This window comes from Saccostrea cucullata, unplaced genomic scaffold (genome assembly GCF_032062105.1).
Source record: "Saccostrea cucullata isolate Sc308-1 unplaced genomic scaffold, CSIRO_AGI_Scuc_v1 ctg5, whole genome shotgun sequence".
NCBI classification, from domain to species: Eukaryota; Metazoa; Mollusca; class Bivalvia; order Ostreida; family Ostreidae; genus Saccostrea; species Saccostrea cuccullata.
In genome coordinates this window covers 944,537-961,048 of record NW_026940631.1, presented here as the reverse complement: position 1 = coordinate 961,048, position 16,512 = coordinate 944,537, and the positions used below count along the sequence as shown (strand labels likewise).

General features: G+C 36.9%; 2 protein-coding genes across 2 annotated transcripts; both read right to left on the bottom strand.

The window, feature by feature from the left end:
- Positions 1 to 3,034: 3,034 nt before the first annotated feature.
- On the bottom strand, positions 3,035 to 4,861 carry LOC134255809 (collagen alpha-1(XXVIII) chain-like). Its single transcript, XM_062738352.1, has 2 exons — positions 4,660 to 4,861; positions 3,035 to 4,152 (listed from the first exon to the last, which is right to left on the bottom strand). Exons 1-2 carry the CDS (start codon positions 4,859 to 4,861, stop codon positions 3,035 to 3,037), a joined length of 1,320 nt encoding a protein of 439 aa, XP_062594336.1.
- Positions 4,862 to 8,037: 3,176 nt separating this feature from the next.
- On the bottom strand, positions 8,038 to 12,012 carry LOC134255740 (3 beta-hydroxysteroid dehydrogenase/Delta 5-->4-isomerase type 1-like). Its single transcript, XM_062738253.1, is given in 4 exon segments — positions 8,038 to 8,609; positions 9,258 to 9,504; positions 11,307 to 11,440; positions 11,851 to 12,012. Coding segments are annotated over 4 exon segments (1,065 nt in total). The 5' UTR covers positions 11,984 to 12,012; the 3' UTR covers positions 8,038 to 8,058.
- Between the last annotated feature and the right edge of the window lie 4,500 nt (positions 12,013 to 16,512).

The following is a 16,512-nucleotide window of genomic DNA, read 5'->3' as shown; positions in this document are numbered from 1 at the left end:
TTTTCGCGGAAATTTGTCCAAGCGTACTCAATATAAATGTGAGGCATTTAGTGACAGCCAAAGAAATCCGCGGAATTTTCTACCCGCGGATTAAACAGAAATTGAGATTCCGCGGAATTATAACCCCGTGGAAAAAGTACGTCTACAGTATTGTAATTGGTGATTAAAAAAAACTTTCTAAACTCATTGGTGCATTTTCCGTATGAAATTCTCACGCCGTATACTCCGTGAATTTTAACAAAAACCTTTTAAGCCTACAATTGTACATGTAGTTGGCTTGCTTAACACAGAGCCCACGACAGGGTGGGAAATGATATGAACAAGAGTTATCCAGACAGCAACTCTTGAGAATCGTCATTACATATCAGAGACACTTTGTGTTAATCTCAGCACGTAGTGTTAATCGTCGGGACTAAAATTTTGGTCTGGTGTCTTTTCGAGGAGACACCATGGCTGGGGGCCATAAAACTTAGGCGAGCTCATTTTTTAAAATCTCAGTCTCACTTTTTTTCAGAGGAATTAATAGCGAAAAAGTGAGACTGAGATCAAAAGTGAGCTTGTCTAATTTTAATGGTCCCTAGGTCTGATAAAAAATGTTAGTCTCTGCAAATCTCGCCTCGAAAAGACACCAGATCAAAAAAAAATTTCTCTACAAATCTCGCTTCGATAAGACGGCGTATTCGTGCAAATTTAACAATGTAGAATTTTTTTTCAAAATCGTTTGTACGATTTAAGAAATTGTTTGTACAATTTAATAAATCGTTTGTACAATTTAATAAACCGTTTGTACAATTTAATAAATCGTTTGTACAATTTAATAAATCGTTTGTACAATTTAATAAGTCGTTTGTACAATTTGTTTGTTAAATCGTTTGTACAATTTATTAAATCGTTCATACGATTTATTTAAATAGTTTGTACGATTTTTATAAATCGTTTGAACAATTTAGGAAACCGTTTTTACGATTTAAGAAAACGTTTGTACGATTTAAAGAATCGTTTATACGATTTGATAAATTGTTTGTACGATTTAATAAATTGTACAAACGTTTTAATAAATTGTACAAACGATTTAACAAACAAATTGTACAAAATTTATTAAATTGTACAAACGATTTACTTAATTGTACAAACAATTTATAAAATTGTACAAACGATTTATTAAATTGTACAAACGATTTATTAAATTGTACAAACGATTTATTAAATTGTACAAACAATTTGTTAAATCGTACAAACGTTTTCTTAAATCGTTCAAACGATTAAAAAAAAATTCTACATTGTTAAAATGGCACGAATACGCCGTCGTACTTCGAGGAGATATTTAGTCTCTACATAGACACCCTATCAAAATTTTTAGTCTCTACGAATCTCGCTGAGATAATCTGTGTGTAGGAAAATCAGAGCGTGCTGTCTAATTCACATAAAGGTTTTATGCACAAGTTTTACAAACTACTAGTATTAAGTATGTTAATTTGATACATTTAGATAGGTTAATTCAATTATTCTTTTAAAACAGGATGTGTTTGTTAAACACTGGTGCCCCCGTATGGCAACATAGTGATGATTAAACTCTTTAAAATGCAAATTAAATATATTGATACCCAAAGATGGGTGTTCTCACAAGAAATACAATTGTGAAATATCAATGCCCTAGCACCACCTGTTCAAAAGTTATGGCCAAGGATAAGTTTTTGAAAGGTAGGTCAAACTCCAAGGTCGAAGATGTTGGTTTCTTCAGAAAGCTCTAATGTCACAAGGATTACATCTGTGAGGTATGAAGATCCTAGTCCTAACCGTTCAAAAGTTAAGGTTAAGGCTAAGGTTAAAGTTTTTAAAAAGTACGTTAAACTCCAAGGTCAAAGTTCTTGATATCAAATGAAAGGTCTTGTCACTTGGATAAAATACTTAGTAAGTCCTAGCTCTAACCTTCAGAGGTTATGATCAAGGTTTGTTTTTTAAAAGTAGGTCAAATTCCAAGGTCAAAGTTCTTGGTATCCAATGCAAGATCTTGTCATAAGGAATACATATTTGAAGTTTGAAAGCCCTGTCCCTTATCATTTTAAAAAAACAATGATCAAGGTTAAAGTTTTTCATAAGTACGGAAATCTCCAAGGTCAAGGTCAAAGTTGTTGAAATGCAATCAAATGTCTTTTTACAAAAAATACATATGTTAAGTATGAAAGTCCTAATATATACCGTTCAAAAGTTATGGCCAAAGTAAAAGTTTGGAATTTTTGTGTAAAAGTGGGTCAAACTCCAAGGTCAAATTTGGTGGTACCCAAAGAAGGGGCTTGTCACAAGGAATACACTTGTGAAATATGAAAGTCGTAGCTCTACTAAATCAAAAGTTATGGCAAGGTTAAAGTTTTTGCGGACAAACAGCTAGACAGACAGACAGAGAGGAAGACAGACATACGGACGGACACGACAAAAACTATATACCCCGAATCTTCGATTACGGGGGCATAAAATCACGAAGAGATGAAGTAATGTGAAAATCAGATGTATTAATTTTTTTGTGAATTTCAATAATCAATACGTTTTGGAAGCAAATATATGTATATATAGTTAACAAAGCTCTGTGTTTTTAATTATGATCAATTTAAATTCATTTTTGAAATTTCATATATTTTTGGGCGACACCAGCAAGGAGAGAAATACTCAATAAATGTTCTTGCAAAGATTTCCTTCATTTGCAAATGTAGTCTGTATATGTACAATATTTAGTGAATAAAGAAATGAATATTTCAATTCATAGAAAATCAACATACTTTTATGTGCACTCTTAACGGTTGCATTAAATCTGAACGAAGTCAAATATTATAACGACAGTTAAGATTTAGATTCAACAATGTTGTTCGTTACATTACTTCAGTTCATTTTCATTTTTATCGAGTAAAAAAATAATACAATGCGTCTTCACTGACATTCAATACACATGTATTGATATATATAAAACAGCGTACACCCATATTCCTTTTATTTATAGGAATGAAGTTGTAAATTGACATATTTTACAATTAGAACATTTCTAGCGATAGAGGTCATCTAAATAATCATTATGGAATGAAGTGAATGCATTGGGTAGATAGTCTGGACCCTCAGAGTGATCGGGTTTTTCTGGTTTGCTTGGAGCTGGTGGTTTTATTGGTTTGACTTTTTTCACCTTGGGAGTTGGTTTCTTCGGAGGTTCTGGTGTCGCTGGTTCTGGTGGATAATCTGGTGTCCCTGAGGGACCCGGGTCTCCTTTTGGCCCTTTGGGTCCAACGTGTCCTTTGACCCCCTTTGGTCCACTGAGTCCAGGAGGTCCTTTATCGCCAGGGAATCCAGGATCTCCCATCATACCTTTATCCCCCGGCGGCCCCATGTCTCCTGTCTCCCCTTTCTCACCCTTATCACCTCTCTCACCACGGTCCCCCTTCTCGCCCTTGTGTCCTTCAGACCCCCGGTCTCCTGGGTCGCCCATATCCCCCTCGGGCCCCTTAACCCCCTTTATGCCCTTTGGACCTTGGTCTCCACGCTCCCCTTTCTCGCCCTCGTCTCCTTGGTCACCCTTGTCGCCCTTTTCACCCTTAAATCCCATGGGCCCTCGGAATCCTCTTGGACCCCTTTCTCCCTGCATTCCTTTAGGACCCATGTCTCCGGTCGGTCCTTTGTTACCTTTAGGTCCTTTTATTCCTTTTTGCCCCTTTTCACCCTTCAAACCTTTCTTGCCTTGTTTTCCTGGATCTCCTATCTCTCCCTTTTCGCCCCTAACGCCCTTGGGTCCAACCAGTCCAGGTTTTCCGATATCTCCTGTAACACCCTTGGGTCCCTGGTCTCCCTTTGGCCCTTTTATACCTTTAATGCCTTGTTTTCCTGGGTCCCCTTTGTCTCCTTTCTCTCCAGGGTCCCCTTCCATACCCTTGGGACCTTTATCACCTGGATATCCCGTCGGTCCCTTTTTCCCTGGATCACCCTGTTCACCTATTTTTCCATTATATCCAAATTTTCCTTGATCCCCCGCATCGCCTCTTGGTCCTTTATAGCCGGGATATCCTACTTCATATGGTCTTGGCCCCCTGGGACCTGGGTCACCCCTATCACCCTTCGGTCCTGGATAGCCACGTGGTCCCTTATGTCCCGGATGTCCAGGGCTTCCTTTTGGACCTGTCAAGATTTACCCACAATTAATAAATCATAGCATGTTTTGTGTTTGTGGGTGGGTGAGGCGTCCCTAGCTCTACCACAATTTAAAATAATAATGGAAAAAAGCTAATAACGCATAACGAAAGGTCATAAAAAGTAGAGAAAAGCATCCATTTTTTCAGTAATGTAAGACAAAATTTATTAGGCAAAACATCGAGGAAAAAAAAAAAAATTTTGTGTCAAAGCCATCAGGATGACATTTCGTGAATATGTCTTATCAAAATTGAAATAGGTTTATTTGGGATATTTGCTTTAAATCTGAAATCAATTTATTATATCATAGACATTATTTCAAATAATTTTCGTTCCAACTGAGACTTGTAAATAGAGAGATTTAAGTTTCCATTTTGTTTTCACCCTCGTCAGAAGTGAACGAGACAAAATTAACGATAACAACTGCTATTAGGGGCCAATCGCTGTAATTTTGGTTATAACAAAACTAAAGTAATATATTTTTTAGAGATTTACCTTTTATGGCACCATATGGAGCTTGAGCTAATTGTTCTTTAAGAAGAACGACCGTGTATTTCATCTGGGCGATGAGGGCCCGGAGTGCTTTAGCCTCCTTCTCACACTGGGCGGCCGCCGTAGGCCCACTCCAACTGTATGAGGCCAGGGTAACCCCACATACAGCCAACGCAGTAGATAGGAAAATCAGGCACCGGACCATTGCGGGACTTCGTACCGTCACCGGAGCCGACGCAATACCAACTGCACAGGAATGACTTGTGCTCACATAGAAATTTTCAAATATTCAATGAGCTAGACGTTTGTTGTGTAGCACCTATGCCAAATCCCATCCTTTTAAATGTAAAAAGTAACCATGCGTAATCAATGCATACATTTCTGTTATTTTTATAATGTAATATCTTGATGAGGAGTGGAGAAAGTGCTAAAGCAACATCGATAAATATGTACTTACATGAAAAGTTGGATGTTTAACGTTAGACTGTTGGTTGACTTGTATAAAATATTTTGAGAGCGAAATGCAATACACGTGCTGTTCAGAGAATATTTTGTGATTATGAACTGTCTGTCAACATTCAACAACGTTCTTAGCCAAATAAAATAAGTGATGGGAAAAGTTGACGATTTTGTAAGGTACGAAAAGTGTCCGAACACAAATATCTCTGTATTTTTTTGCTGTTGAAAAGATAATTTTCTACTTGATTAGAGTGTATAACTAAAGGTAATTTCTAGATTGGATATCTTAGATTGTGTGTACTAATGTAATTGCAGGAGAGAACACCTGTCAACAAAGCTGTATTGATAAGAATCACTGGTCAACCAAGCTACACTGATGTGGAGCAAGTGTTAATGAGGTTATACTATTGCTGAAGTCACGTGTCAACCAAGCTACATTGGGGAGGAGCAAGTATTCAGAAGGTAATACTGGTGCTGAAGTCACGGTCAACCGAGCTACACTAGTGAGAACCAAGTGTTAAAGAGGAAATACTGGTGCTGATGTCACGTGTCAACCAAGCTACACTAGTGAGGACCAAGTGTTAAAGAGGAAATACTGGTGCTGATGTCACGTGTCAACCAAGCTACACTAGAGAGGAGCAAGTGTTAAAGAGGAAATACTGGTGCTGATGTCACGTGTCAACCAAGCTACACTAGAGAGGAGCAAGTGTTAAAGAGGAAATACTGGTGCTAATGTCACGTGTCAACCAAGCTACACTAGTGAGAACCAAGTGTTAAAGAGGAAATACTGGTGCTGAAGTCACGGTCAACCAAGCTACATTAGTGAAGACAAAGTGGTAAAGAGGAAATACTGGTGCTGATGTCACGTGTCAACCAAGCTACATTGGGGAGGAGCAAGTATTCAGAAGGTAATACTGCTGCTGATGTCACGTGTCAACCAAGCTACACTAGAGAGGAGCAAGTGTTAAAGAGGAAATACTGGTGCTGATGTCACGTGTCAACCAAGCTACACTAGTGAGGACCAAGTGTTAAAGAGGAAATACTGGTGCTGATGTCACGTGTCAACCAAGCTACACTAGAGAGGAGCAAGTGTTAAAGAGGAAATACTGGTGCTGATGTCACGTGTCAACCAAGCTACACTAGAGAGGAGCAAGTGTTAAAGAGGAAATACTGGTGCTAATGTCACGTGTCAACCAAGCTACACTAGTGAGAACCAAGTGTTAAAGAGGAAATACTGGTGCTGAAGTCACGGTCAACCAAGCTACACTAGTGAAGACAAAGTGGTAAAGAGGAAATACTGGTGCTGATGTCACGTGTCAACCAAGCTACACTAGTGAGAACCAAGTGTTAAAGAGGAAATACTGGTGCTGAAGTCACGGTCAACCAAGGTACACTAGTGAGGACCAAGTGTTAAAGAGGAAATATTGGTGCTGATGTCACGTGTCAACCAAGCTACACTAGTGAAGACAAAGTGGTAAAGAGGAAATACTGGTGCTGAAGTCATGGTCAACCAAGGCACACTAGTGAGGACCAAGTGTTAAAGAGGAAATACTGGTGCTGATGTCACGTGCCAACCAAGCTACACGTGTCAACCAAGCTATACTGGTGAGGAGCAAGTGTTAACTAAGTAATACTGGTGCTGAAGTCACGTGTCAACAAGCTACACTGGTTAGAAGCAAGTGTTAACTAAGTAATACTGGTACTGAAGTCACGTGTCAACAAGCTACACTGGTTAGAAGCAAGTGTTAACTAAGTAATACTGGTGCTGAAGTCACGTGTCAACCAAGCTACACTGTTGTGGAACAAGTGTTAACTAGGTTATACTGGTGCTGAAGTCACTTGTCAACCAGTTGATACTGTTCAGGTACAAAGATGCACCAATCAATTACAAACTTCTCTGGTTTTATGAGCACGTGTCAACTATTCTATACTGCTGTGAGGATCACCTTGCAATGTCACTTGCCAGTCAGGATTGAATACTGGTGTTAAAGAGTAATTGTCAACCAGGATGTCCTGGTGCCGAGAAACAACGCTACATTGGTGTTCTGGGGCACGGTCAACCATGCTTTGCTGAGGAGTACACATGTACCTGCCTAGGGATCTGTCAACACTGTATGTATTGTACTGGTGCTGAGGAGCACCTGTCAACTTTGAAGGTTGTGTATGAGGCATCAGTTTTATATTTATTGTCAATTTGTGATATCACCCATTGGAGTGGTTGATATGAAATATCAGAATATTAAGTGATATCGCTGATTTAAATTGAAAGTTGGTCTTTTCGAATTAGTGAAATGAATTGGTGATATCACCTCTTTGTAATTTACCTTCACTATCGAGCATCGACTTTTGGATCGAAGAACAAATGATGCAAGAACGATGACGCAATGGTGGATTGACAATAAAGTGTGTGCACGATGGAGCTCTATCATCATCGAAGCATTGCTTTATCGCCTTTTCACACTTCTCTATCGCCCTATATCGTGCCATTGCTCCATCGACCCAACTCTCGATGATGCGACAGTGAACTGTGTGGTCCTAGTACCTGACTGGAGTCCATATGTACAGACTCCTCTTCCTCTGAATTTGAATTACATAGTTCTTGACGGGACATGCATCGTCCGTAAAACTCATGTTAAAAAATACATAATTCAACCATTTAACGATACTTTTTATTCAAAGCAGATACAAAATTTAAATGAATATTTTACTAAAAACTGTAATAGAACTTCGGAATCTTTTTAACAAGAAATCAAACTTTCGAGCTCTTGCCATTAAAATTTAACTTTGTGAATATTCCTGATAAACATTTACATTATTATTCATCTTAACTTGAGGTCGTAACCATCGATTGGGAAGATTGTCAATACTTATTCCTCAGCAACGATGGAGAGTATTTTCGTTGCAATTTTTTGTTTAAATACTAAATGTGTAATTTTTTTTTCATTATTTGATAGACTTGTAGAACTCGCAACACCGGCGATAACTCTCTGTCCAGTTAAACAAGGGAGAATAACCCAGTTGATTTTTGGCCTTTTCGTAAGAGAAACTCCACTTTTTGTTCGTATATCGCACTGTTGAAGAAGATACTGGTAAGTTTATTTGTTTTAATGGCGATATGAACCAAACGATCCACTCCAACAGTAAAACAATGGCCAGCATCAGGATATAAGGAATCGGTCTTCCTGCTAGTCTACCGCCATGAAGTTTTATGAAGAGTTCGTTAAATTGAAACAACCCCATCAGAGGGGTTTCATCTCCAACGAAGTATGCCTCTCCCCCTGCCGACTTATCGTGGTAAAGTGTATCTAAAGCACAGACAAATCCCCATGCCATGTTGCCAACATAAGCGTTCTGGCAATATGACTGAGGGTTTCCGAAGTGATAGAGGACACCGCCTTGTTTCCGAGTAGCACGTATGACTGCCGTCACGAAAATGGGGTCAAGTTCTCCGTACATAACTCCTGGTCGAAGTACGACGGTTCGTAAACGTTCACCTGAAAAATATTGACTATGTACATGTATACATTTATTTCTTCATACCTATTGTTTGTTTTTCTGAATTGCATGAATCCAAGATATAATACACGAATGAAGAGGAAAATCTGAGTGATACGAACATTTCTTACTTAGTAACTAATGATTCCCAAAACACAAGAACCATTCAAAAAGACAGATTAAATCATTTTGTGAGTCAGCTGTTAATGTGATGGATCAAAGCCATCATCCCAACGACTAGGATCTTGATTCAATATCAAATGTTGTTGTAGAACCGCTGACTAAATTCATTTTGGGAGGGGGTGGGTGCTTCTTTCATGTTGACGAACTAATCAAATGTTAAAAAGTTTTTCAGATTATACCAAATATATTTAGGAATCAGATGACACCTGAAATGCACGTGTTACAAGTTGTAACGTGTTACAAGTTGTCACGTGTTACAAATTGTCACGTGTTACAAGTTGTCACGTGTTACAAGTTGTTTTTCATCGACAGATTCAAAGATAAGAAAAACAATCAAGATTTGTAGGTTTTTTTTCAAAAGATTTGCATCAGTCATCCCGTAAAATATCGAAACAAAAGTTGCCCGAAGTCCCAGAGCAATATTCTCAACTGACTCGGAACAACGAAGACCATTTGTTACGTACCATTATTAAGAGGCGTTCCATGTTTTCCTAGTACAATGTGCTCTGCCTCTAATTTTGTCCTGGCGTAATCTCCGAAGCAGAGATTGTGTGGTTCCACGGAGTACGTCTCGTCTATGTTGGACTGGTCTGACATATCCAGGGCCGTGTCCTGAGTGGAACAGGATATAAAGATACCAACATTAGACTCCACACAGGCCTCTAATAACAGGGCTGTTCCTAGGAAGGGAAATTAAGCATATACAGGATCCTATTATTGTTAAACATTTAATGTATATGTCTTATTTTTAACAAGAGGCCCATGGGCCACATCGCTCACCTGAGAAGCTTTGACCATTCTGTTCTTTACCAGATTTCCCCCTTGTAATACATTATGTATCCCCACCCTACCCCACTGATCATAATTAAGACATTTTGAAATCAACTACCCCAGGATCCTTCCATGTGCAAATAAGTTTCAGCTTTTCTGGCCCAGTGGTTCTTGAGAAGAAGATTTTCAAAGATTTTTCCTATATATTTTTATGTAAAACTTTGATCCCCCCATTGTGGTTCCACCCTTCCCCTGGGGGTCATGATTTGAACAATTTAAAATCTACATTACCCAAGAATGCTTCCACATAAGTTTCAACTTTTCTGGCCCGGTGGTTCTTGAGAAGAAGATTTTCAAAGATTTTTCCTATATATTTCTATGTAAAACTTTGATTACCAATTGTGGCCCCACCCTTCCCCCGGGAGTCATGATTTCATTTAGAATCTACACTATACCAGGATGCTTCCACCTAAGTTTCAGCTTTTCTGGCCCAGTGGTTCTTGAGAAGAAGATTTTCAAAGATTTTTCCTATATATTTCTATGTAAAACTTTGATTCCCCATTGTGGCCTCGCTTTTGGGGGTCATGATTTGAACAATTAAGAATCTACACTACCCAAGAATGCTTCCAATAAGTTTCAACTTTTCTGGCCCAGTGGTTCTTGAGAAGAAGATTTTCAAAGATTTTTCCTATATATTTCTATGTAAAACTTTGATTCCCCATTGTGGCCCCACCCTTCCCCCGGGGGTAATGATTTTTACAATTTAGAATCTACACTATCCCAAAATGCTTCCACATAAGTTTCAGCTTTTCTGGCCCAGTAGTTCTTGAGAAGAAGATTTTCAAAGATTTTTCCTATATATTTCTATGTAAAACTTTGATTTCCCATTGTGGCCCCGCCCTTCCCCCGGGGCTCATGATTTGAACAATTTAATATCTACACTACCCTAGGATGCTTCCACATAAGTTTCAGCTTTTCTGGCCCAGTGGTTCTTGAGAAGAAGATTTTCAAAGATTTTTCCTATATATTTCTATGTAAAACTTTGATTCCCCATTGTGGCCCCGCCCTTCCCCGGGGGTCATGATTTGAACAATTTAATATCTACACTACCCTAGGATGCTTTCACATAAGTTTCAGCGTTTCTGGCCCAGTAGTTCTTGAGAAGAAGATTTTCAAAGATTTTTCTTATATATTTTTATGTAAAACTTTGATTTCCCATTGTGGCCCCGCCCTTCCCCCGGGGGTCATGATTTGAACAATTTAAAATCTACACTACCCTAGGATGCTTTCACATAAGTTTCAGCTTTTCTGGCCCTGTGGTTCTTGAGAAGAAGATTTTTTAATGACCCCACCCTATTTTTGTCTTTTCTTGATTATCTCCCCTTGCGAGGGGATATGTCCCTTCGTTTTAACAATTTCAATTCCCCTTCACCCAAGGATGCTTTGTACCAAGTTTGGTCAAAATTGGCCCAGTGGTTCTTGAGAAGAAGTCGAAAATGTGAAAAGTTTACAACGGAACAGACATATTTCAGACATCAGACAGACGGACAGACAGACGGACGGACAATGGACAAAATGTGATCAGAAATGTTCACTGAGCCTTCGGCTCAGGTGAGCTAAAAATATATATATATATATATATATATATATATATATATTATATATATATATATATATATATATATATTTTTATATATATATATATATATATATATATATATATATATATATATATATATGACATTTGGGAATGTGCCGACACTGATGACCGCGGCCAGGTGAACCACACAGTCCACCTTCTGCACGGCTCTTCTGACCACTTCCGGGTCCGTGATGGAACCAGTTATACATTCTGTTGTTATCATTGGCTGGTAATCTGAACGATTCAAGGATAAAATAAAGACATTTCAATAAAAAAAAAATGACGTATACATTTTTAATGTATTTAAGGAATCATTGTCTTCCTGGTACGTAAAATATCAAAACCGTTTAAAATACTGGAAAACGTCAGATATTTCGGACTAAAAGAAATAAAGTGTCAGAAATTATACATTGTGTACTCATTTCTTATTTAAAAAAGAACACATAACTAAATCAAACAAAAATATTTCATATGGTCAATTTAAAAATAAATATTCACAAAAGACAAGGTTCTTTTTTTTTAAACAAAATAAATTTGGTCATGTCACTGTGTGAATTTCAAAAAAATAATAATAATTTATTGAAGTTTACGCTGAACCAAAACTTAATTTAATCCTGAATACATTTTCTTTGTTAGGTACATACCTAATTTCTGAACGTAAGTATCCTTGTCTAACAACACAAGGTAGTCAATAAACTCCGCCTTCTCCTGCAACAGTTTGACAACATGCTGACCCAGGAATCCATTGGCACCCGTTACAAGAACAGAGCACGGCATCTTGTTACATGTATATGTCAAGCACCACGGAGAACTGAAAAAAATATATTTATAATGCAAATAGAGAATCTTTGAAGAAATAATGATAATACGGCTTGACCAACTGATGACATTCGATTTTCAATAAGTTTAACATATACTATTCAAAAGCATCTTAATTCGCACGTCAAGGGTTTCGGTCGAGCAAAGCGGACCCCAAACCCTTGGTTTGCCAAGATGATTTAAAGGAAGATCCAGAATTTTTCAGAATTGGCCTATATTCACTCGGAAGAAAAACAAATCGACGAGTCGGAGTTTTTTCCCAGACAAAAAGAACTTAAAAAAAACGACCCAACCCCCTTACCGAGAAAAAAAACCCAATCAAACAAAAGATTTATGGGTACAGAGCACATTCCGCAGAGGAGGAGGGTTGAAACTCGGCCAAAATTACGGTGAAAGGTTCATAACCCCTCCCCACCGAATCCGCCTAAGCTATATTATGATGGCACATGATCATATCGTTGGTAAAGATAAGTAAGTGGTTTAGGTCAAGCAAGCTGAAATGCTGTGTTTATTGGGACAGTCAGAGTTTGATAGGAATAAAATCTTACCAGATGCTGTCATTTGACAGTTAAAGACATACTCGTAGGTTTAATGTTTGCCTCTTTAAATGTTTGTCACTTTATGAATGTTAACAATTTAGGTACATCCAAAGGTGCAACATTTATGCAATTTTGATCTGACATAGGATTTTATTCTAAAGAGATATCTCTCTTCGCTATTTTTATTTAAAATTGCGTTTTAATGACAGGGAGGAAGCTTTTTATATGAAAGTATTTTGAAAATTCGACATATAGCTGATTATTTCATGAGCTGAGAAAATTGATCCATTGCATTTGAGATTTTGTTTACCGGTACTTTCGTTTTCCTGCATATTAACTTTTAGCATGTTTATCAACACAATTACCTTTATTATTTGTTGTTTCAAAAAAGAATTTATAGCATTTTTTGTCTACATAGTACATACGTTATTCTTCTGGGTATGACATGCGCAGTCTTTTTTCTCATAACAACAAAATTATTCCAGAGACTTGAAAAGCGGGAGGGTATAATTTATAGTAATCGGTCTGTCCGTCTGTCCGTCCGTTACGCTTTAGACACATCTCTTATCCGCAACTCCTCTCACACCACTGAATGAAATTCGATGATGAATCTTTATTATATATTATGCACCTCCTATTTAACTTTTTGATCGGACACATATTTTGGGTTTCCCACAGCAAAAATAGACACCACCATTATATTCATTAGGGAGGCGGGGGTATCATTTAGTGAGCTCATTGCTCACAGTACCTCTAGTTAATTATTTTACTTTAAGGATCATTCGTAACTACTCGGCCATTTTCCGAAAGAAAAATACGAGTTGTTTACCGTTTAAGGGAATGGCCGAGTAGTTTTAGTTACGGTTGTGGAAAAGAGATATCTCTTTCATTAAAAGAGATATCCCTTTAGCTTAGAAAGATATCTCTTTTTCAAGATCTAAAGAGATATCTCTTTAACTAAGTCAGTAAGAAAGATATCTCTTTCAATCTTGTTGAAGAGATATCTCTCTAACTTTTAAAGACATCTCTCTTGCTCAAAAAGATATCTCTCTATAGCTTATAAATAAAGATATATTTCCAAGTACATGTAAATAAGATGTCTCTCTTACAAAAAGAGATATCTCTTTTGTTGAAAGAGATGTCTCTGAGGTATCAAGATATCTCTATTAGTCTCTATTAGAGACATCTCTTTTAGTTAAAGAGATATTTCTATAAGCTAAAAAGATGTCTAAAAAAGTTATCTCTTTTAACCTTGTTAAAGAGATATCTCTCTAACTTTAAGAGATATCTCTCTCGCTTAAAGAGATATCTCTCTAGCTTATACAGATATCTCTCTGAGTAAAAGAGATATCTCTCTTGCAAAAAGTGATACCTCTTTTGTTTAAAGAGATATCTCTCTATGGTATAAAGATATCTCTTTTAGTCAAAGAGATATCTCCATAAGCTAAAGAGATATCTCTCTTATTGATTGAAAATTTTTATTTTACGAATAAATGGTAAAAGAGCTTGCCATAAAATAGAATCATTTGAAGATGAGAATGAAAATTCGATTTGGAATTTATGACTCGAATTGGTTTTCATACGATTCTTACCATTGAACTTTGTCTTTAATTGATGATTAGCACTGGAATTATTATGTCGATATTGAGAATATCACTGATCGATGTCCAAATGCTCATCTAATCCAAGACGACTTCTAATCTTAATGTAGCTGACAGATATTTATCACAATCCAGTCCTTTAAAACGCACATTGAACCACAGTAGCAATGTTACAGTTTGTTGACAAGTATACGGCAGACCCAAGGTGTTTTAAAATACCGGTATACATGTAGTGCATGTAAAGGATTGATATATTTCTATCTTTGTATGTCACATTGATGATTGACACCCGATAATCTCTCCATCTGGGTTAATTATCATTTGTATGATTACTTCATTACTTGAACAATCTCAACTGCATTCGAGAATAACTTAAAATAAAACAACCATGTACAATATATATGAAATATGTTTCACTGAGCTCAATAAAATATGGAAGAAAGACATCATTCAACATTCTACTAAACGATAAAAATTGTACTTGCTAACAAGCTTAAGGTTAATGTATTGACCATAACATAATAAAATTTTTAACTTTAAAGGAGTTTGTTGATATCCCAGTATCACTAACTTGTTTGTCAATAGCTAGCCGCGATTTAGAAATTGATTCAGGGGCGTAGTATCCGGATCCAAGGTATTTAACTTACACTAAGGAAATGTTAATTGAAAGCCTGGTTGGCCCCCCACTTTTAAAATGTACCGAAAATGTTATAAGAATTGGTACTAAAAGTAGTTGACACTGAACCCCCCCCCCCCCCCCCCCCCCCCCCCCCCCCCCACGAAATAGGATTTTCGACTTTGGGCAAAAAATCCCTTTTTTTTTTTTTTTTTATACACCTAGTTGTCAATTTTTCAGGTAAGTAAAAAAAAAATTTTTCTCTGCCTGGCCCCCCCACTTTCAAAAACGATGATACGCCACTGTGATTGTTCGTAGAACATGGTCTTGCGTATCAAGTCAACTGGAAGATTTTTTTTCAGAGCAGAGAGCTACAGACCTGCAGCTATTAAAACTTTGCATTGGTACATGTAAGTTCAGAAATATCTAAAACAAACTACATTAAGACCATTTTGCCCCTTATCCTGTTTGTGGATTTCAGTCCAAGGAGTGCAATACATGTAATTCCATAACCAAAGATAAGGGGGCATGTATAGTTTTTGCTGTGTCTGTCTATCTGTTTGTCCATAAAAACTTTAACCTTGTCTATAACATTTTGGTGATTGGAGCTATAGCTTTCATACTTCAAAGTTGTATCGTTCTTTGGGTACTTTTTTTTTCATGTCTTGACTTTGAAGTTTGACTTGCATTTGATATAAATTAACCTTTGTCATGAGCTGCTACACAGGGACATCAGTGTTTCACATACACACCGTTATAAATTTTTCACCAATTTTCAGAGTACACTTGCCTCAGGAGTTCACCGTCTGCCAGATCTAAGGGGTGTTAAGAAAGTTCGTTCCACGATGAAATATTTTCAAAAATGTCAAAGTAGTGCTTAAGTAAAGAGACGAATTTTCAAGTCTGACAAATCACAAGAGTTTACTGTAGATTTATAGCAATTCATTTCTAGCAGGAAATTATATGCTTTTTCTTCCATATGAAAATATATGCAACATCTTTATTAAAGCACCCAAATGATAGAAATGCAATTCATTTTGAGTGAAAATAAAGGATAATTTACTTTTGTTTCTTCATAGCTTATCTTGCGTCAGACAAGTTGATGTGCGTAGGTATAAGAACGATAGATCACTTTTCAAAAGAATAGATTTGTCATATTGAAGTTTTAAAAGATTTGATAATTTTTTATTAGTGTTTGAAAAGGATGTTTTGACCTTTGTGCTTAATATATGTTAAAAAAATCATCCCTATTTTGTCTGTTTTAATACCTTCCCTCCTCTTATTGATTCAACAAAAGACAGTTGAAACCTTATCAGTAGCAAGAATGGATTCTGTAAACATATAATATCATAAATTTGAAATATCTTCTCATCGTATTTTTTGTCGAAAATGAAAGAAAAATTTGGAACGAACTTTCTTAACACCCTTTACATACCTTATATCATAACTTGTCAAACACGTACATTTTGTGTATGAATATGAACGATAATCTTGCTTGCACTGTTTACCAAAATCAAATGCTTTATTTTTTTCAAATCTTAATATTGACTTATACTGAATAATTTAAGGAAACAGCATCAACCTATCTTTACAGTAGCTCAGGTGTATGTTGTACAAGTACAGAAAAGATAATATTGCAATTCTCAGTTAACCTTGGACTTTCAGTAAGGTGTGGCATTCTTGGCGCTACATAATTTATAAATTAGCGTCTGTTAAGTGGCGAATAAATTC

What these genes read in the sequence shown, in the direction of transcription:
- LOC134255809 (XM_062738352.1), bottom strand. Translation starts at nt 4,861, where the DNA reads ATGGTCCGGTGCCTGATTTTCCTATCTACTGCGTTGGCTGTATGTGGG. An exon ending in TCCATATGGTGCCATAAAAG is followed by an intron (nt 4,153 to 4,659) that starts GTAAATCTCTAA and finishes AAATCTTGACAG; the next exon opens with GTCCAAAAGGAAGCCCTGGA.